The 21,181-nt window shown below is 39.5% G+C and overlaps 1 protein-coding gene and 1 long non-coding RNA gene across 4 annotated transcripts in view; one reads left to right on the top strand and one right to left on the bottom strand.

Annotated features, from left to right (window-relative positions):
- LOC130157626 (uncharacterized) overlaps positions 1 to 20,016 on the top strand; it is a 38,096-nt gene extending 18,080 nt beyond the window's left edge. The window contains exons 5-7 of one of the 3 annotated variants that reach the window (XR_008824956.1): positions 495 to 630; positions 12,889 to 12,962; positions 16,173 to 20,016. This is a non-coding gene — a long non-coding RNA (uncharacterized LOC130157626). Of the gene's footprint in view, positions 1 to 494; positions 1,144 to 12,888 lie in introns of those variants that run through there. The other 2 variants (XR_008824957.1, XR_008824955.1) reach the window with 2 other exon arrangements.
- NEK2 (NIMA related kinase 2) lies at positions 1,678 to 10,148 on the bottom strand. Its single transcript, XM_056357494.1, has 9 exons — positions 9,831 to 10,148; positions 9,460 to 9,677; positions 8,164 to 8,401; positions 7,421 to 7,503; positions 7,051 to 7,177; positions 6,041 to 6,260; positions 5,023 to 5,077; positions 4,869 to 4,939; positions 1,678 to 2,326 (listed from the first exon to the last, which is right to left on the bottom strand). Exons 1-9 carry the CDS (start codon positions 9,924 to 9,926, stop codon positions 2,103 to 2,105), a joined length of 1,332 nt encoding a protein of 443 aa, XP_056213469.1. The 5' UTR covers positions 9,927 to 10,148; the 3' UTR covers positions 1,678 to 2,102.
- Positions 20,017 to 21,181: the final 1,165 nt, after the last annotated feature.

The raw sequence follows: 21,181 nt of genomic DNA, 5'->3' as shown, positions 1-21,181 counted from the left end.
ACTAAAGCATCTGTAGCCTAAGAAAATCATCATCTTGCAGCAACACACTTACGATTTTCTGAATCAAAACAGGTAAAAATATATTTAAATCAGATCTTAAAATTTTGTGTGAATGTATCGATAGACTAAAAGAAATTCCAACAATTACAGGGCAACAGTGCCATCTTGAGGTCACTAAAGAATTAAAGGGAAAGCCACAAGTATTGCTCTGAAGGTATTCAAAATTTAAATGCAGAAATTATTTGTTCCATCTATATGTTCCAAGAAAAAAAAAAAAAAAAAAAAAGACTCTCAAGCCATTTTCTTAGTTTGGCCTTGTTAAAAGCAAAGCATTTGCAAACACCAGCCATGTCACAATACAGTCATTCCTGATTCATTAATTACTAATTTATTTTCTTGGTTGCTTGATTTCCGCCTTTCACTAATTGGTACCTTCATTTTGCAGATGGCAAAGCATACAATAAAACTCTTGCATCCTACTTTTTTTTTTTCAGGTTGGACTAAGTCCAGTGTTTTACCCTTTGATGTTTTATGGGCTATACAGTGAAGATCCACCTGAAGGCCAGCAGAACTGCATTGCAGATTTTCTGATTGAGTCACAGAACAGAAAAATCTGAATGTACAAACGTGGTAAGAAAGCAGGGGAATCCCTCAAAACACATATGAAAATCTTCAACAACATGAAAGAATGCCGAAGGAAAGCTGCACTGATCCATATGGCACAGCTACTTCAGCCAGACATTTCAACCACACCTAGCACTGGGTAATGACCACCAGAATAGTGGCAGTTTTAAACTAGCACAGAAAACAGTCACATTCTAATTATTTTAAGCAAAGGTTGTGGCAAAACCAGTAACCACTACGCAAGCAAATATGATAAGCTCTGCTGGGTGGTTATGAATCTGCTAGAGCAAAATTGTTGTTTGATGACACAAGTATGTCTATCAGCAAATATGTCAAATCGATGTTTCAAATAAGATTCTCTTTTTTCAAGTAAAAACCATCTAGAATACCTCCTTAGATAACATTCACGGTCCAATAAGGAAACACGTTTTGAAAATTAGCTGTTTTCTAAGAATGTATGTTTTGTGGCATTTCAACCCTGAGATAAAAAAATCTTTATATAAACTATGCCAGACATTACAGTTCCAAAGGCTTTTTTTAAGCTCACGTGTCTGAGCCAGTTCACAAAACTTACACCATCTTAAGCGAGCAATTCCTACTCTGGCAAAGAATTGTGAAAGGGAAGATGGAGATACCTCATCAGCATCACAAAAATAAGGATTTTCTATTCAAAGTACAACTGCCCCTCCCCAAAACACAGGTGCTGATACCCTGGATGGTGCCCCATCCAGGACAGCAGTCTCAGAGGTTCAGTTTATCACACAGTTTCCAAGTCAAACCAAAGAAGGTATCATTTCAAATGCTCTGCCCTGAAGCAGGCCTTTCAGGAGCTGATGGACAGGTCATTCGGCTGCCCAGGCAGAAAGAAGTATAAACTCAATTACACTAAGCTGACCCCTTCCACTGATTAGTTAAAGACATGAAACTAAAAGTAGCCTGCTTTGATAGGTCACCTACTTAGCAGAAAGAGATAGCATAAAAATCTCTTTTTGCTCTTTTGATAGTTAAAAAATATTCACAAGCACAGACAAAAAGCCAGGTTTTCCACATATATAAAATATCAATACTTTTTTTTAATCAAGTACTGTGTGTTACATACAGCATCGTTTTAACCTACAGATTGTGAATCTGTACATTTTTATCTGAAAAGTTTTTTACATCGGATCTTAAAAGTATCTGTTTTACAATATTCATTCTTTATATTTTCAGAAGAGTAATGTACAGTAAACAGAAGAACTAAAATATATTTTCTTGAATAATACAAATAATTCAATTTGTTTAATTTGGTATCAAAACTACCTGCTTTCATAATATAATCTCTTAAGCCTTTATCGTGAACTACCTATAGACTACAAGTTTGTATAACAACTGTTATAATAAATTTTCAGTAGGTTCCAACTTAAAAGAGGGAAGCACAAGTATCTTCCCATACATTTAATCAACTTTTAAAAGTTAAATACTTTACATCTCTATTAGTTTCAGCGCATGCCCAGGATTTGTCTGCTCTTTAGTTGATAGTTTTTTTCCAGTTCAGACAGTGCTTGAGCCCGTAGATTTGCAGCATATAGACGTTTTCTGAGATCAGATGACTTCCCTTTAGAAAGGGGATGGTTTTCCACATTACAAGGAGGCACAAGGTTCTCTTCACTTCCAAAGTGTACTTTCTTCTTGGTTGTAGAAAAGGGGAGTAGGAGTGCGTTATCTTAAGAAATCAAAAAATGAGTACTGAATTAGTGCATTTTTCAGCATTTATTGCTTAGCTGATATCTTTTAACCCTGTTACCCATTTTGCTATCTACCTATGGCTTTAAGTGACCTAATTAATTGCATTTTAGTTCATAGTAACAATTCTTTTTCCTGTTTTGAGGAATAATTGAAAACAAAGCTTTTACATGATTGTGGTAAAAGGATATATGCCATTGTAGTTTCTAGGGTGCACCTCCCAACACCTAAGATAACTGTTGATAGAAGGAGAAAAGACATGGAGTTTCTTCTGAAGGACAGAATTAAACAGCAACATAATGCAATTCCAAAGGGAAATGGAGAATTAGGCTCGCAGCTACCAGAAAGCCTTCTTTCCTTCATAGCATGGGCAGACCCAACCCATCCGGTGGTCTTTCTACATTACCCACGTTGTTCCAACTCTATCCTTGTATTAAGTCAACGGGGTAAAAATTAGGCTTGGATTTCATGAATGACAAGTTCAGGCACATTAAAAATTAACAAGTACTTTCACTGCAGCCTGCAGAATAGGAATTTTTATAGTATAGCTATGCTTTAGTTGTATAGAACTGCCACAAATTAAAAGGCAGTTTGTTTTGTTTTTAATGACTCAGGGTACAAAACTACCATAAAAAGCTATTCAAACAGCTGATCTGCCTCTCATAAGAGCCAGCTTCATAAGGCTCAACTTAATGCATGATGTTTCCATTTTAATCAAAGATCTAACTATCCTAATCTTAACAATGCTGAAGCCTTAATTTTCAATTCATTAGGCTAGATCAAGGATGCAATAAGCATAAGAGAGTGAGGAGGCCCAGACTGAGGAAGCTAGTGAATATTTCAGCATTTTGTATTTTTATATCTGTAAGCTGTATCTGTTTTAATGTTAAAACCTTCCCTAAACATTGGAAAATCCCTGCAAAAATAAGGTAGTGTCTAGGACACTGACTTAGAAACACAGATTTTTGGTATTTCATTTGCTTCACTGTGAAGTGAACCACACAACTGACTTTAAGGAGAATTCAGGGATCCAAGAGATGCATGAGACACAAACCAGTTTTGAAAACTGGAGATAATGGGAGCAAGTGATGTTGGTAACATAGTGGAGAAACACCAAGTCCATCCATATCCAAACAAGGAGAATTTTAGAAACAATATTACAAGAGTACTATGAAATGAATTGGAAGAGTAGCAAACATTGTGACTAATATTTAATCAAGATACTGCAAGATTTGGTTAGTCTTCTAATAACTACATTCACTTCTCTGCATTGCTTGTCTTGAAGCATTAAAAACTCAGAGTGGTTTTGCCCATCTTCAAAAAACTGATATCCTTGTTAAGGTCAAAATATCATGTAAAGGGGTGGAAGATGCAGAAAAGAATAGAAGCAAATGCTGAAGCTCATTTACTTTCAGCCATCCAGCATCAGAGTCAACATCAGAAAGCCCAAGGCAAGTTTGTTGGTAATTTTATATTCTTTAATGCATCAAAGACAGTAAGTTGAAATGTCATAGGTGGAACTCTCAAAGTGGACAGGAATGTTAGAAATAGCTCAAGTGCCACTAACTCTGGTAGCATTTCACTTGTGTTCTTTCCAGCAGTGATAGACACTTTTTGAAAAAAATAAAAATATGCAACTTCAGTTTTAGTTGTAGAGAGGCAGTGACATGCTTATCTTGCTTTATCTGACCAAAACTAAATGAAGAGAGTGTTGCTGCATGTTTAAAGGTTTTTACATGTCTTTCTTCTAGAGTACTACCTAGGACCCAGACACTTAATATTCTACAATATTCCAAAATTCCTTTAGATACTTTGATCATTTTTACCATTAAAAGATGGATGCAATGGACAGATGATACAGTCTCTTGTGATAGTGAGGACTGAACAACCAAGGCCAAAGTGAGTGTCATACACTTATAGGGTAATAACTACTGTAAAACAGATTGGGCTACAGGTCAGGAAGCATTGTAGCACATGTTCAGAGCTGTTTGGTTGTTTTGTTTTTTTTTTTCTAGTGAGTTAAACTGGAGTATGATAATAGCAGTTTGTATTCTTCAGAGCTCATAATGCACCAATCACATCTGAGTCACTTGCAACAAATATTACTTCTCACCTTGAAGTTTTTGGAAGTTCAACTAAAGCTGAAGTAGTTGGACATGTGCAATTTTATTAAAATGAACTAAATCAAAGGTATATAAAAAACATCCATAAATAAAATACAGGCAGCTGAGAAGTCTGGGTTACAAGTCAGTGCTTCCATCAGCTTACCACAAGAACCCGATTTTCAAAACAGCACAAGACCACAGCGCTGACAGTGGTAACTCATACTCACAGCTGAACATCATTCTATTTTGCAAAAAAACTTAATGAAAGTCAAGTGTCTCTTCCCAACCACGCAGGAATACTTTGGGACTGTATCACTACAGTGGGACTAGATACAGCACGTTGAGCATCAGGGACATTCTTCTACTCACAACAGCCTACATTTATCAGTACAAGTGGCTTCTTGCCTATTTTCATACCTGGACCATCTGCACAAGCTAATGCAATCTGCTGTTTGTAGAGACTGTAGTTCCTCATCAAGTTTTCAGCTCTGTTTTGAAAAAGAAAAGTTTAAGCTTTTTGTTGTAAGATTGTAGAGTTTTTAACATAGGCAACTATAGGTTAGTAAGATACCTAGCAAGTTTGTCTTCTGCCAGTCTCTCTCGAACACAGAGTTCCCGTTCTCTCTCTGGAAGTAGAAATATGGTAGTATGCAGTGTTGAAATGTAAATGTTAGAGTAATTGTGCATGGCGGATTTTCTTGCAGAAAAAGACACTGGTAACAGAAATATGGGTGCATCTGACAGGCTGTTTCTATGGCTCTAAACAAAAGGTAACTGCTCTGTAGATACACCTTTACCAATGCACTGATAAAGCATGGATAAGTACTCTGAAATGCCAGGTAGGCTTTTCTTCTCCCCCAGACTCTACATATCTGCAACAATGAAGCTATAGCAGCTTTCTGTTCTGCACATTAACTAGTGGCACACATGACACCAGATCTATTTATTCAGATACCACATACTGTAAATCAGCTATAATTAAGCACCCTGTTTACAGCAGCAGCAGCTGTTATTCAGGCTCAGAAAACAATATATAGTTAAAACCTGTATTACAGGGTCTGCTGCATATACAAGAGGTATTTTATATGGGCAGGAAATCCCAACACCTAAGGACCAGCCATCTATACCTGTGAGACCGTAAGCTACTACAGCTTTTATAAAAGCAGTTGACAGGTTACTCAAGTCTACTTTGCTCCAATAGCAGGTTACCTTAGGCTACACATTAGTATAGCCAATGTTAACTTAGAGTGAAAGAAAAGCAACCTACATTGCACAGTGCAGAATATATTCAGACTCCATTTTTCTGTACTTTCCTAGTTGCTACTCATGTTTAATAATCCTCCTAAATCAGACTTCTATATCCAAAGTGCCAATTATATCTTAGTAACTTTAAACAAGAATTAGTATAGATTAGTAAGCTCAAGCATTCTTGTTTTAGTCTTTAGACAGAATTCTAGTAGTGAATGCAGAGTACAATATCCTAGAGCATTAAAATGAGTTTTAGAAACTGTCTGCCTTTCCTTTCTCTGCACTTATTCTTTTGAATCAGAATCCCAATGCCACCCCCTTCCCAAAGTTGAATATCATACGCTCCAAACGTTGTTCTCTCTCTTTAATGGCTTGTTCTCGCTCCTGTAAGTGTTGTTCCTTCCGTTTCAGCTCGCTCATTGCAGCATCTGAATGCTGCAGTTTTTCTGGCTCCCATGATCTCCAGCCTCTTTTATCAGAATTTTGTCTTTGTTCTTCTGTCACCAAGTCTGCTATCAAGGGGTGCTGCAGAATATCTTCAACAGAAGGTCGGCAATAATCCTGAAAAGACATTACCAACAGGTTCCATCTGTAACCAAGAAACATTAAGGCCAGGGATTCCAAAGAAAGACCCGCTGCAGGTAGAGACCAGCTGAGGTGCTATACAGTGAAAGAGAAGCTGGAGAAAAATGGGAGTTAGGAAGGGGTAGCACAACCAGATGACAAAAAGTGAGGGAGGAAGCGGTTACCAGCCTTCAGCTCCAGAAGCTGCAAGTCTAGCTCTCCCAGCCCAGGCACCCACTCCTTTCAGAGCCAGAATGGGGTGGTGAGACTAGAGGCAATTGTCAGTAGGTTCCAGATGATGTCACTTGATTCCTGAAGGATACATACCTGTTGGATACTTGCATTGTTCTTACAGCTTTGTTTTCCCATGCAGTATTATTCTCAACACCCCCATGCCACCCATGGGAGGCGAGCTATACATTATCGATATAAAGCAAAGTCAGAAATCAAGACAAAAAACCAACCCTGCCAGCTTCCAAGCACAATGGAGCCATTTTAACCCTGAAGTTATAAGACCTTGTTAAGCATGCTGTTAGGAAATTCTGTATAAGCCAATACTGAGGCAGCCTTTTTGCATCCTGTGAACCTGGCCTACCACTTGAGCTGCTGCCTTTGTTTAATGGACTTAAAACACAATTCCTCCCTTCTTCCCCTACAAGTGATATTGACAGTGACTAGGTGATAGCAACCACTACTCCAGATCAGCTTGTTTCATAATTGAGAAGAAAAACAAGTATTTCAGTACTAGTTCAAACTACAGAAGGTAAACTTAGTAATTGATTCTTACCTTTACATTCAGCATCTCTTTGAGAAGTTCATTCAACTGCTCTGAGTAACGATATGGTATTCGTCTGAACTTCCCTTCCCTTATCTTTTCTGCCAGCTCCTTTTGGTTGTAAGCTTTAAACGGAGGCCTGAAAAAGAACATTTTTCTTGGATTCTTTCACTAGTTTTACAAGACTTATTTTCAGGAAAAAAAGTGTCAGATTAAGAAAAAAGCTGCAATCAAAGGTTTGACTACCTAATGTCAAGACCAATACAGAAATAAAAATCTAGGACTAATCTCTTAAAACTTTAAGCTTTCATCCATAAAAAATTTAATCATACATGCATTGACACCTGTGTTTCCATTTTAATTACTACACTACTATACTTACGAAAGAGCACACAATTCATACAGGAGACATCCCAGAGACCAGATATCAGATTTTTCATTGTATGACATATGGTTCATCTGTTCCTAAAGAAAAAGAACAGTCTTCTGTTTATTAGTTAGGAGCTTGTTCTACCATTGCAGCATAATCAGCCACTGTTCAAACCTGAATTAAACTATTCCTTATTTGGCTTACTTTCAAGATCCCATCTTAATTAATCTCCACAGGTACTCTTACTAGCAGGATTTTACAAAGTTCTGGAAATACTACACTGTCGAATACTGAAGTGTTGCACCAGTCTTCAGTTGATAAAGCTCCATGTTTCAGCCAACATTAATCTTTCCCATACAAAATGCACTGTATCAGGGAAATAACTCATTCTTGCTCATTTCCACTACAAAGTAAAATCCTACCGTCAAGAGGTAATTTAATAAGCTCTTTAACACTGTGAAACATAAAATAGCTTCCCTGTTCCTTTTCAAGAACAATATACTCCAATATATCTGATATTCCAAGCACATTTCAAAACCTATACAGTGAAAAGGTGTGGGAAAAAGAAGATGAAAATAACTGCAAAATAGCCTTGCTTCCAGAAAATATACATTCTATGAAAGAGTCTCCTGCATTTGAGACTAGTGACTCTTCATTAAAACCTCCCAAACATTCACGGACTCTCAGACTAACACTGCAGAAAACAGATCTTGGAGGAACAAAAGGGAAGATAAGGCACAGAAGGGAGGTCTTACTGGAGACATGTAATATGGAGTCCCAACAAATGTTTTGGCAAAGCTGGTGTCATGGTGCAATATTCTAGCTAGTCCAAAATCTCCAAGTTTCACATTCTGCTTGCCATCCAGAAAGACATTTGCTGGTTTTAGGTCACGATGCACAGTGACTCCACCATCACTCCGTCTGTGACACTCCTTCAAGGCCAATGTTAATTGAGTCAACACTCTGAGAACAAAGCTTTCTTCCAAATAATGCCTGAAAGATGAACACATAGTTTAACAAACATATTCTCTGAGCATACACCAGTTTAAGTAGTTGCCTCCAGCCTCAGTTCTGTAACTTTTTAAAATACTACTATTACAAAACATCACTGAATCGACCCCAGCACCTTTATAGAAAGCTAACAGGAACAGGCATCTACATATGCTATTTTAAAAATGGGAATTAAAAATCCCTCCTAATATGTTGGGAGACATCTAGACTTTTGTTGTAGAGTCCCTGTAAATACTTCCTTCCTCCCCCAAAGAATCTAACAAATACATAGCATTTCCCTTGCTTACAACACAAATTGATATTTGATGCTTTTGTGATGAGATCCATCCCTTTGCTTGACAGTATCCTGTCAGCTGTTTATCATGACTAGTATACATCAACAGAGCCAAGATGGGACTGATTTTTAATATAACTTCCTTTAAATGAAAACACCAATGTCTGGGAGCAGCTGCAGCACCATTTTAGATCATTCTTAAAGTAGCACACATGGTGTAACCTAAGAATGTGAAAACTGATATTATATTTAAGAAGTAGGCTGCTAAGTCTAAGATTAGACTTTACATCTCCACAAGCTTTACATGCAGGCACATAAAGCAGCTTTTAACATCACTTACAAAATCACTTTTCCCTTTCACATATTTTGGTGTTCTAACAAAAAACAGGGTACGAGTGTTTTTACAAGCAAGAAGAACCCACAGATCAAGCTACCAGTCTGCATGAACTGTGACTTGCTGGTTTATGTTTTTAACCCCGTGCATAGCATTGCATCCAGAAACCCTTCAAGAGCTTCTGCCTCATAAGAGAGCCCAGGGGGTTTTGTTTTTTTTTCCCCTCACTCTTTTTACATACACATCCCATCAGTCAGCACACTCATTAGTGCAATTCCCATCAGTGTTGCAATTTTGTACAAAACCTTTCACATTTCACAAATGCTGTCGGGTTCAAAGGATTAAACCTAGTTATTTGTAAGTTTTTGAGATACATTTCACTTCGGGTTGCCCAAGATATTTCACGCCATGTACTCCAAAGCTGACACGTGCCTTTGTTTGGTGCACCTTGCAATTAAGCTTGCCAGATCGCCACCGTCGCAATACTCCATCACGATGTAGAGAGTTGTGCTGCTTCTGTCGACGATGCGATCGTAATAGCGGACGATATTCGGGTGTCTCAGCTCGCGTAGCAAATTCACTTCGGAAACGAGCATTTGTTTCTCTGCCTCTGTCATTGAGCCATAGTCCAGCTCCTTCCATACCAAGATCTAGTGAGGGAGATAAAACAAACAACGCACAATCCCTTCGGGAGTGCCTCACGCACCAGGCAGAGCTCCCCAGGGGGAGAGGGGCTCCCAAAACCACCCGCCGCTCCCGGAGCCGCCAGCACCCAGCCGGGACCGCCCCGGCCCCCACCTCACCTTGCCGTCGGCCTTGCGGCGCACCTTGCGGCACCTGCCGTAGGAGCCGGCGCCGATGGTGAGCAGCACCTCGTAGTCGTCGGGGCGGCTGGGCATGGCTACAGAACCGCCACAGGCCGCCGGCTGGGCGCACACGCCGTTTAAACGCACCGCCCCTCCTTCCTATTGGCCGCGCGTCCCAGTCCCGCCCACACGCCCTGCCTTCCCATTGGCTACGCCACCGTAAACAGCGACGGCCAGGTAACGGCCGTTACAACGCCGGGGGGCGGCAGCAGGCAGCTATCGCGAGAGTGAGGGCTGTGCTACTTCCCGCCTCGCCGCGCGCTGATCCTCACTCCCCGCTGGCTGGGGCTGTGGTGGTGGCGGCGGCGGCTCTGCCATGGGCTTTCGTCCGCCCGCCCTGGTGGGCAGGGCAGGGCAGGGCAAGGCAATGGGGCCGCCCCGGAGGCGGGCTGCCCTGTTCCCGGGCTGTTTCCCGGAGCAAGGCGGGCGGCCGTTGTCCGGCCTTCCCCGCAGACCGGGTGAGGCACTAAGGGCGACCCCTCAGGGTTCCGCCAGCAGGACGGCTTTTGGTTTCCTTTCCTTCAGGTATTCTGAGGAAAACAAGGTCTGGAATTACCAGTAAATGAGCTTTTGGAGTGCCCCTCCTAACTACCGGCCTCCCAGCAGCAGGCCCAGGCCCGCTTTTGCGTTAGGGCCCCTTGCCCGCATCGTGTCAGCGCCCTTCGCAAGGGGGCGGCGGCACCTGGCGGGGCTGGGCGAACCGCCGTGCCCCTGGGCACGGGCAGTAGCGCACTCGTAGCTGCGCAGGAGCAGACAATCTTCCCAGTAAAAATAACAGATTATCCCCTTTCCTGAAATACTTTGGTCTACTGAATAGATATCGATAGAAAACTGGAAGACTTTAAAGAGTTTTTTAATATTGGGAAGTGTTTAAAAAAAAGCACCCTCAAGCGTTGTAAAACAACATAAATTTGTTCTGGAAGCTTGTCCTTTAAAACCGGTGAGGAAAGTTCCTCATGATTCTTCAAGAAATTATTCGTTAAAAACTCCAAATGTCATGGCAGCTTTACAGTTACACCATATATGATGAACACCTGTGTTACACCGTACATGAACACCTTTTGAAAATAAGCTAAGTAATGTAATGGCTTAAAATGTAAATTTTATGTATTTTATAGATATATATATAAACAGGAATGCATGAGTCCAAAAGTTGAACTTTTGGAATTCAGTAATTATTATGGGTACATTAAATGACACAAAAAATACAAATTTTAAGAAGTGAGTAATGTATTTTCTAGCATCATTTAGGATAAATTGGGAATGACATCAGAGTGCAGCTCTCGATTCAGTTTAATGTCTCTCCACGTGGAAGTGGCTGTGACTGAAACAAGAACTCCTAGTTCCTGAGCAAAGAATTGTAACATGCCTGAACCTGGTGCGAAAGGAAACTGTTGTATTTGTTGACCTAGAAATTCAGTAATAGGACAGAGTAGTTTCTCATATTCCATCTCCATATGGTGCCATTAATCATTTCCCTGTTTTGTATTCAGGCTTTGAAAAAAGTTTGAGGGGGACAAGTGTCATGCTATTACTGAATTTTTATGAAAAATTCTTAAGCCTTTACTTTCATCATCAGGAAGCACAAAAGCTCCTGTTATCCATTTAAAAAATCCTATAGCTTTCTATCCATAGAGAATGCCTACTCATTAGAGGAAAAAAAGAGCAAACTAATTACACAGTGTAAAGACATTTTAGTTTTGTTGTTAATGAGTAACGGGGTGGTCTAAATGGTTCATTTTTATCATTGATTTTAATTACCTTAAAAGAAAATCCTCACATACACTGTTAGCATAGTAAATAAATTATGGCATTTTGCAATAAAAATGACAAAAAAAGTACAGTATGTATTATTCAGGCTGTAAGCTTCATTTCTGGTTTCAAATATCTCTGTTTCAAACTTCTGTACTTTCAAATTAGCAAAAGGTCATCATGCATTCCCACTGTTATCAATGGGAGTCTTTCTATTTATATTTCAAAAGAAATAGAGTAGGCTTTCAATACTGTGTTTTGTCTAGGGACTATCTTGGAAGTTTCTTTAGAAATGTTTGTTTGAATTACAGAAATGTCAAAATGTCATGCTCTAAAAACCAGTAGCACAGTCATTTTACTTCTGATTATACTTACTTTTTAAGAGCTGGGTAATTTTGAGAAAAATGCATTTCTAAAAGTGGTCATTAAAATTTTCAGTAGGCACTCTATTTTCTTTCTTTCTGATTTTCACGCTGGCCACATAAGAGAACCCAGAGTCCAATGATTCCAAAAATATATATCAGGTTTGAAATGGGGGGGCCTTTTTTCAGGTATTGTATTTTCAGCTCTGATGTCTGGCTCAGGAGCAGCTCTTAGATTTCTTGTCTTGAAAATATGTGTGCTGACTTCAGGTCTTTGAAAGCTACCAAATAGTTTTCAATCATCTATTTATAATACTGCTTCTAATATTTTATTCTGCTTTTTTTACATCTAATTTCACTAGTACTTTCCCAAAACTTAACACACACACACACACAAATTATTTTGTAGTTCTTAACCAAAGTTGGTCAGTTTTTGTGACATCTGTCATTTGTGCTGTAAGGAGTACCTTTTCCCTTATGTCAGGGCCTAGTTAACTGAGAAAATAATAAATGCTGAAGATAAAAATATGGTAGTTAACGTGATATTTCTCTTAGATATTTTCTTTTTTGCACATGGAAATAAGTAAAAATAAATGGTTAACACTTTGCTGTGGGAGCCCAACCCAGTATAATTGTATAGATTAATAGCAAAAAAGTATTGTAAAGCACTGTAGCAAATTAAATTATATTTTTGGCAAATTTTTTTGTTAGCCAATCAGAGAAAGTTGCGTGGAAGCAACTTTCAGGTTCAGAAACAGAAAAGAATCTCAGTAGGAAAAGTACTGAAAATAAACACAGGAAGAGGATGAATAATGAAAAATGCAGTGAATAAAAATAATGAGAAAAATATCTGAGAAAAATCTTGTCTTTTCTCTTCAAAGAAAGCCAAAGAGATGTAAAATCATATTCCAGGATCTCAGAAATGTGCCAAAGTCTTCTGGCAAATATTAGCAAGGTAAGAGATCATAAGAATGCTTTATGCTTTTAATTACAAGAAGAATTACAAATATTGGAGTGACTGGAACATGAGTGTTTTATTTCAGTTCATTTTCAGTACATAAGTGATTTGGGGGTTTTAATATTCAATTGCATTTGTCCTTATGTGTCGTCATGCACATTGTGGTTTTTTTCGTTGCCTTCTCTCATTTGGTCCATGCATAGAAATTCTGCATTTACCTAGGACTATTGTACACAGAAGACACCATTTTTTTCCTCTCTAATTTTCTAGCTGCTGACTTTAATGTCAAAATTCGATTCTAAGATTAACAAAAAAATACAAAATGCTGGGATGTTAGACAGAAGCACTGTCTAAAAAGTACCAGAGGGTAAAATTTCATAGTGTTTTTCCTCTCTTGGTTTGGGAGGGAAACAAAGAACATGTTCATTGAAGAAATTCTGTACAACACAGCTGTGGGCTGGACAGCAAAGGAACAAAATTTAGCAGCATCAATTATAGTGCTTAAGACCATGCTACTTTTCATTTTTTGTAATGTTTGGATTCAAAGCCAAGTTAGACTCCAAAAGCAATAATCACTGTGTGCAGCAGGCAAGCTTCAATAAGGGAGTTTGTTGCAGCAGCTGTACCTTCATGGTTTTGCATGAAAATGAGGAAAACATAAACTGACATGAAATAAATTCAGCAGCAGGTTAAGTTTTTACATGAAGCACTGGAAAAACAAAAAGCTAACAGCATGGGAATTTATGAGGAGACTGAGGAGTGTAAAAGAGACATGGTTTTGCATTCAGAGAGGGGAATATGAATTCTACTAACTCCAGATTTGCTTTATTCATTCCTTATATTCTGTAAAAGATTTATTTAAATACAATACATGGCTGGACATTTTGAAAGTATATAATTACTTAGCTCTGTTTCTTAAAATGAAACAAACAGCCTTATGTATTATATATGTCTGCATATATATGCTAATTTTCAAAATGGTGTTCATTAACCTTAAGAAAGTGCTTGAATTGATCTTTAAGACCACTGTTTAAACCGGTTAAAGACCAATTTTTTAATGTGCATAGAACTTCAAAAGTGAAATTCCTGAGTAACCTCAAATCCTAAATTCATCAAAATCTGAAGAACTGGAATTGTCTCTAAGCAAGAACTCTAGAATGACAATCTGTGGTTTCTGTTCTGGGCCTCTGACTAACTCATTCCTAGGAAAGCAGGCAAGTTTAGGATCTATGCTTCAGTTTGTCCTCTTTTGAAAGTATATTTACCTTCCAGATTAACATTTATAGGTGTACCTCTCAAAATATGTGACAAAAAATGCCTTAAGTGATACAATAAGTAAATACTTTGCTGGCTTGAGCTGCTTAATTTTTTAGAAAGCATTCTCATTGTGGAATAGTCAGTCTCAAATGTTTTTTCATTAATTTATTTGTAATTAAAGTCCCTTCAGATATATTGAGAGAAATGTTTTCAAGTACAGCCATCACCAGATCTACATGCACCATTATTGTCACAGATATTTTCATTACTAGTCCAGTCATCTTTCCTCTAACCTCCCATGTCTATAGACCCATGCTATGATAAGAAGAATAGATTTTCCTCTGCCTTATTTCTACCGTAGGGGAAAAAATGCACAGAAATCACATTAAATGTCAAAGTGATCACTAATAATGATTGCAAAATCTCTTCCTCGTTCTCTCCCAGGTCACCACACCTGCAAACTGTCATCCAATTCAGGCTTACTCTGAACCCAGTAGCTTTCTGCGCATTCAGAAGGTAGTAAGGCAGCAGTTGCTGCCAAATATCTCCTGCCTTACAAGCCACCATGCTTGGAAAGGCAGGCAGCAGAACCTTAGAATGGAAGGCTTCAAAATACTCTGGGGCACTCTTCAATGACACAGCAGCTTCTGTAAAGTCTTGATAACTGAGCTTTTAAGCTTGGAGGACAGCCAAGCTCTCTCCAGCTTCATTCACACCACACTTCCTTTGGCTGTAAAACAGACTGCCAGCAGAGACACAGTGCCACCCCTATTCCTATTTTATTTAGACAAAGGCAGAGTTTAGTCCTCACCAGTCCTACATTTTGCTCATTTCGTAGCAAATGGAGAAGAGAAAACTCTAGTTATCTATTACAAGTAGAATACCTGCTTCAGGTATTTTTTGTAGCAGATACTGAAGGAATCAGTTTGAGTACCATACTGATCTCAAATTACAACACCTAATCTTATTTGGGCACTGCCCATAACATAGTCAGATTTTTAATGTTAAAGGTTACAAAAGCATTAGCTAGATGGGTTAGAGACAGTATTTTCCATGGAGCAGGATCCATAAACAGTTGTAGCAGTGTTTTAACAGGTGGCACCTGTCACTGTTGGGACTCTTGACAGTACATGCCATACTGTAGTCCCCTGTAGAAACACGCAGAAACCTCGTAACAATCCTTTGCTTTGAGGAGATGAATAAATTCCTGTGCCAAGAATATCAGTTATATCTGATGTAATTGACTGTTAGGGAAAAAAGGCCATGTGGTTGGAGCAGAGGATGGGGAGACAGAAATTTTTGGCAGAAGACAAATATTCTGGTACCATATGGTACAGAATTCCCTGGTGTCCCTAAGCTCAAATTACAAGAAACTAGCTGCTGTTTTTCAACAGGAAAGATTTGAATTTTGGAGCTGCTGTGCAACTGTAACACCCATTGCCTAGTGGGGATCCTGGTATGTGGGTTTCCTGATGATGGTAACAAGAAAAGACTTTGAAAACAAGACAGGTCAAATGCAGCCATCTGGAGTGGCATTTTCCACTGCAAAGGTTTAAAAGACCGTGTTTACTTTGCACAGCACTAATGTTTTTGTCTGGGTTCCTGTGGAAATGGGACTTAACTGATCATATCACCTATATATTGCTATCAGTCTTCCTTCCTCTCCTACAAGTTCCAAGAAAATAACTCAGCAGAGAGGGAAGAAACATCCTAAAGTGTTCAACTATATTATTAGACCAGAGAATCCACATGGATGATGATTATGATGAATGGGTTAACTGCTGGGAAAACTGATGCGTACTCTTGAGACACAGAGAATCTAACTATGAGATTACAAATCCACAGGCAAACAAACTTCATTAGCTCACTGCTTACTGAACTACATGTGTTTTTTTAATGTCATGTATTATTCTGAAAGCAAACTGAAATCTAGTCCTACTTGTATTACAGTAAGGTGATTATAGTGAATAAGTGCTTTCATGTGGAGAAAACACCTGGTACTTGCAAGCTCTTTAGACTACTGGAGAAAGGCATAACACAAACCGATTTTCGGAAGATGAAAGACAAACCAGAGAAAAAGGCACAGATTTTTAGCTGAGAGAGCAAGTGACCTTAGGAGCAAACAACTGAGGTGAGTGGATATTCTCTGATTTTTTCGTGTTCACAAATCAGGCCAGTGTTTCTATTTGAAAGATAAACTTTAACCATATACAGATTATTAAGTTCTATCCATGATAGCAGAGTGAAATCTTTTAGTCAGGAAGTTATATCAGATGAAAGCAAGTTTCTTTCTGGCTTAAACTTCATGAGCAAGCAAAAGGTGGGCAGTGAGGCTTGTAGAGGAGGCTCACGGTCATCAGTGGAAATAACAGAAGGGAAATGATTGTCTGAATATAACTCTTTAAAGATCTCACTGCCTCAGCATATCCTTTGGGTAAGGCAGGGCCCATCTGTTTTAGATGCCTGTAGAACATTTGGCACCTGACAGATACAGTTTAACAAATTTTGCTTTCATGCTCAAATATGTTTAAATATTTTCAGCTGTCCTCTCTTGAAACAGTCAACAAATATAGTGGTTAGACATATTTAAAGAGCAAGGTGACCACCTTACTTTTGCCCTTGCAATTTTAAAGCCTTATTTCTGTAGGAGGCTTCCAGGAAGAGACTTAATGACATTAGCATGATCTCTTGCCCAAGGATCACCAAGGTCTGAGTGGAACTCATTAGAGAAAAGATAGACATAATACATTGAGGAGAAATGGAGAAAACAGGAAGGCAGCTATTGCAGGAATGATGCAGCTGATATGGTTATGAAATCTTGTTCCATTCTGCAGGTTTTGTTCATACAGAAATACCTTGGAAAGGAGCATTTCAGAACAAAAGCAGCTGAAAATTTGGTTGCCTTCAGTGGGAGTCAGTTGGGGTGTTTCTTAAAACCAGCACAGCCCTTTAATGTAGGATTCTGCAATACTTGCAGTGTAGTTGAGTTTCCTGTACTTCACCCATGATCCTGAATGCTATCCTTAGCAACAGCCTGATTTATCCTTTCAGATCCTGCACAGATGTGTTGCCTTGACATACATTGATCTCACTGCAGAGAAGGGGTGTGAGGCTAGGACTGGGAAATCAGGTTCAGAATGCTGTCATTCTTCAGTGAGTGAGCTAAGGACACCTGCAATCGTAGATGGGAGAACTTTCTCAGTTTCTGTATAGCCACAGGCCTCAAGCAGGCTCGGCACTAAGGTCATAGCACTATGATTCATGCGACCCACCACAACTTGCCAAAAAGTGAGACTTAGCTGCTGGTGGTAGGCATCAGAAGTTCAAGGTTAATCTTCCAAGTGGAAGAGAAAAAACAGGTCATGGTTTTCCAGGTCAGTGAAGCTGTTCCTCTCGTGTTCAGAGGAGAGTTAGCTTGTGTCCTGGTTTCAGCTGGGACAGCGTTATTTTTTCTTCTCAGTAGCTGGTACAATGCTGTGCTTCAGATATAGTATGAAAATAATGTTGATAACACGCTGATGTTTTTAGTTGTTGCTAAGTAATGTTTATACTAAGTCAAGGACTTTTCAGTTTCTTAAGCCCTGCCAGCAAGAAGGCACAAGAGGGCACAAGAAACTGGGAGGGGACACAGCCAGGACAGCTGACCCAAACTAATCAAAGGGATTTTCCATACCATATAATGTCATGTTCAGTATATAAACTCAGGGGAGTTGGCTGGGGCTGGCTGATTGCTGCTCAGGGATTGTCTGGGCATTGGTCAGCAGATGGTGAGCATTTGTATTGTGCATCACTTGTTTTTTTTCTATTCCCTTTGGATTTTATTCCTCTCCCCTCCTCTCTCTTTTTTTTAAAATTATTATTATTATAATTATTGTTGTTATTATATTTCAATTAATACATTGTTCTTATCTCAACCCTCAAGTTTTACCTTTTTCCCTGATTCTCCTCCCCATCCTGTTGGGGAGGGCAGGGAATGAATGAGTGGCTGCACGATACTTAGTTGCCAGCTAGAGTTAAACCATGACATCTTGGCACTCAACAAATCCAACAACAGACAATGTCAACAGCTAACTGGAAATACCTGGGACTAGAGGGAGAACCTGCTGCATGAAAGATCTCTACTTAGGTCTGATAGCACTTTCCAGAGGAAAATCCACTTTCGTAGGATTATTTACCCTCAGCCCTGTGACAGACCACAGGGGAAAAAAAGTCACTGCAGTACAGGGTAGTTTTATATCAAAAAAAACCCCCAACTATTGTCAGGCTTTTCTGGAAAAGCTGGACTACACAATCAGAAATTAGAGGCAGTTCAGAGTGCTTAAGTAAAATGTCTAATAGGGACATATGCACTACAGTCGTCAGATGGGTATGCTTCAGTTGTGCATGGAGTGGACCCTCAGAGCAATGACACCTATAAAAAGACCAGAACTGTCTAAAGAGGCTAAATGCATCAGGAATGACTGTGTAAAATTTGTAATGAGGATGAGCTCCTAAGACAGCATCCTAAACCATTATCAGTCCCTGTCATTCATTGAATAATGTTTGGGAGCATTATCTAAGAGTTATGTCTGGTTGTCATATCACATGCTAAACCCACTGCTAAGGATAACTGGGGAACATGAAAAGCACCTCACCAGCGTTTTGCTACTCATTAATGTTGTCTCAGAGTTTAGAGTTTGTTTCTCAGGAGGAACTCCTCCATCTCCTCCCAAGACAGATGAAAACTGATGGAATGACTCACCTACCTGGAAGACCCCAAGGCACATCATGAAAGCTTCCAAGGTGGTGAAACATCTTCTGTGAAAAAGATGCTGGCTGTCTAGATATCTGTTGGTGGGTGGCAAGCTCAGGCTGCTGAAAGACCCAATTGCCTTAAAACCCTCTGCTGGATGGCAGGCTTCTGGAGGTAGAGCAACAGTACGTACCCTTTCATTCTATAAGGATGCCTTTGTGTTCAGAAACCTCTTGTCCTTCAATCTGACAGTCACCCTGTCAACCTGCTGAGGCTATGGGGAAGTCCACAGCCTTGGATATGTCAAGGTCCAAGAGAATGTCTCCCTGCTTTAATCAAGGCCTAGGTTCTCTTGTTGAAGGTATACAAACTTCATTTTTTTTCACACATATCCAAGCCTGAAACCATGCATGATCTTTCATAACAACTTTCTAATCATACATCCAACAATTTGGGGTAGGCTGGCTGTTCAGCATGTCTAGGTGATATATAGCCTCCCTCCTGCTGCTCTTGACATGCATTGCAGCAGAAAATGGGAGGGTTGCATGGCTGAAATTTTATGTGGTAACGTAGCAAAGAGGTGCAATCCACAGGCTCAGACCATTGTTGTGTAACACTCTTCCCAGAGGAGTCCAGGTAGCTGCAGGCTCCTGAGCCTCTGCCATGCATGTCATGGTGCCTTGGGCACCACGTGAGCTGCTGGGCACGCTTATGTCTTGACCTAGGTGTGAACAGAGTCCCTTGCTGATGGATTTGGCCTCATGGTGCCTATCGAGGCTTTTCTTAATGGACCTTCAAGATCTACCTGTGGTGTCAAACAGCCTTCCATAGTAAGCCCTCTGTGCTTAGCAGCGATACATGACTGGTACTCTGTCAAAAGTCAACTTGATTACTCATTACAACCTGAGCTCTTCCCTGCAAGACACTACACATACCACTTTACAACAGAAAGTAATTCTGTAATTGTTCACAGCAGCACACAGCAGTTTGTGCAAGACACTTAAAGAGATTTCTGTTTCCAGGGTCACATTTTCTTAAAGCTACTGCACAGCAGAGTCTTTAATTGTCCTTTTTTTTTGGAGGGTGGGGGTGGGGGGTGGGGGGGAGAGAGAGAGAGATGTCCCTGTCTTTTGGGGAATTTATTCCCGTTTAAGAAATCTCAGTGCTGGAAATTTCTTTTAAGCATTTCTTTCATCAGAAGTATTTTGTGGCCTGGCATTTAAATGCTGGCGGTAAATCTTTGCCCTTGCTGTCTGTCACCTCCAAAATAGTCATCAACAACCACGGCTACCTATCAGCTGTTACGGAACCATCTGTGCAGCCTTTGATCATGTTTTTTTTCTTCCAGATTGCTATCATCCTTCTGGAAACTGAGAATGGGACAAAATGTCGCAGCCATGTTACACAGTAGGGTGACACGTTGTTAGTGGCTACAGTATAAAAGAAACAGTTTAGAGTAGTGGCTGCTGGCACCTCAGGCAGTCTACAGTCCCCAAGTCTGCAAAATCAGGATGATAACAATTATTGTGGTATATAACAGATAAATACTTAATGCCATTGAGACTTTCTCTCTCTGAATGTGAAATCTGATTTCTATGATACCTCATTCAGTTTTGGAAAGGCTGAAGCTCAGAATCTGAGACTATTTTATTTGTTTCCATTTTGGTAATTTCAGTATCATCTCAAACTTAAAGCCTGAAGCCTGGAAATCTGTAATAAAAATCCAAATCGGAATGTAATGTTATGGAACACATTGATCTGTAATTTTCCTCTCTTATTTTACTTGAAAACAAAAAAGAAAACTTGTACCTGAATTGTTGGTTACAACTTTTTTCAAAGAGCCTGATTACTTTTGTTAGAAGCTTATCTCATCATTAAAAAGGATGAAGAGACCAGGTTCTGAAGATCAAAATTCAAGAGCAGCTACACAGGTTACTGATGATTTAATTCAGAAAAATAAAGGAATTTTATAGAAAATAGATGCAGTTTCAGTGAGAAAAAGAAGCAACCCTGATGTAGCTTTGCAGTGTTAGCTAAAAATAACATAACATTTTTGTGGTCAAATGCATATTTAGTTAATGAGATCATTTGATTCAAAGAATATTAGTTGGAATAAATACAGTGCTCCAGAATGCCCTGGAGTTCACTCCCTTTTGTCCTCAGGGAAGTACCCACATGGTGTAAACCCAGAGAAGACTGCAGCTTTGCCAGGGTCCCCAGGGCACAG

Source organism: Falco biarmicus, chromosome 12 (genome assembly GCF_023638135.1).
Source record: "Falco biarmicus isolate bFalBia1 chromosome 12, bFalBia1.pri, whole genome shotgun sequence".
NCBI lineage: Eukaryota > Metazoa > Chordata > Aves > Falconiformes > Falconidae > Falco > Falco biarmicus.
This window is presented reverse-complemented; position numbering and strand designations above follow the sequence as displayed.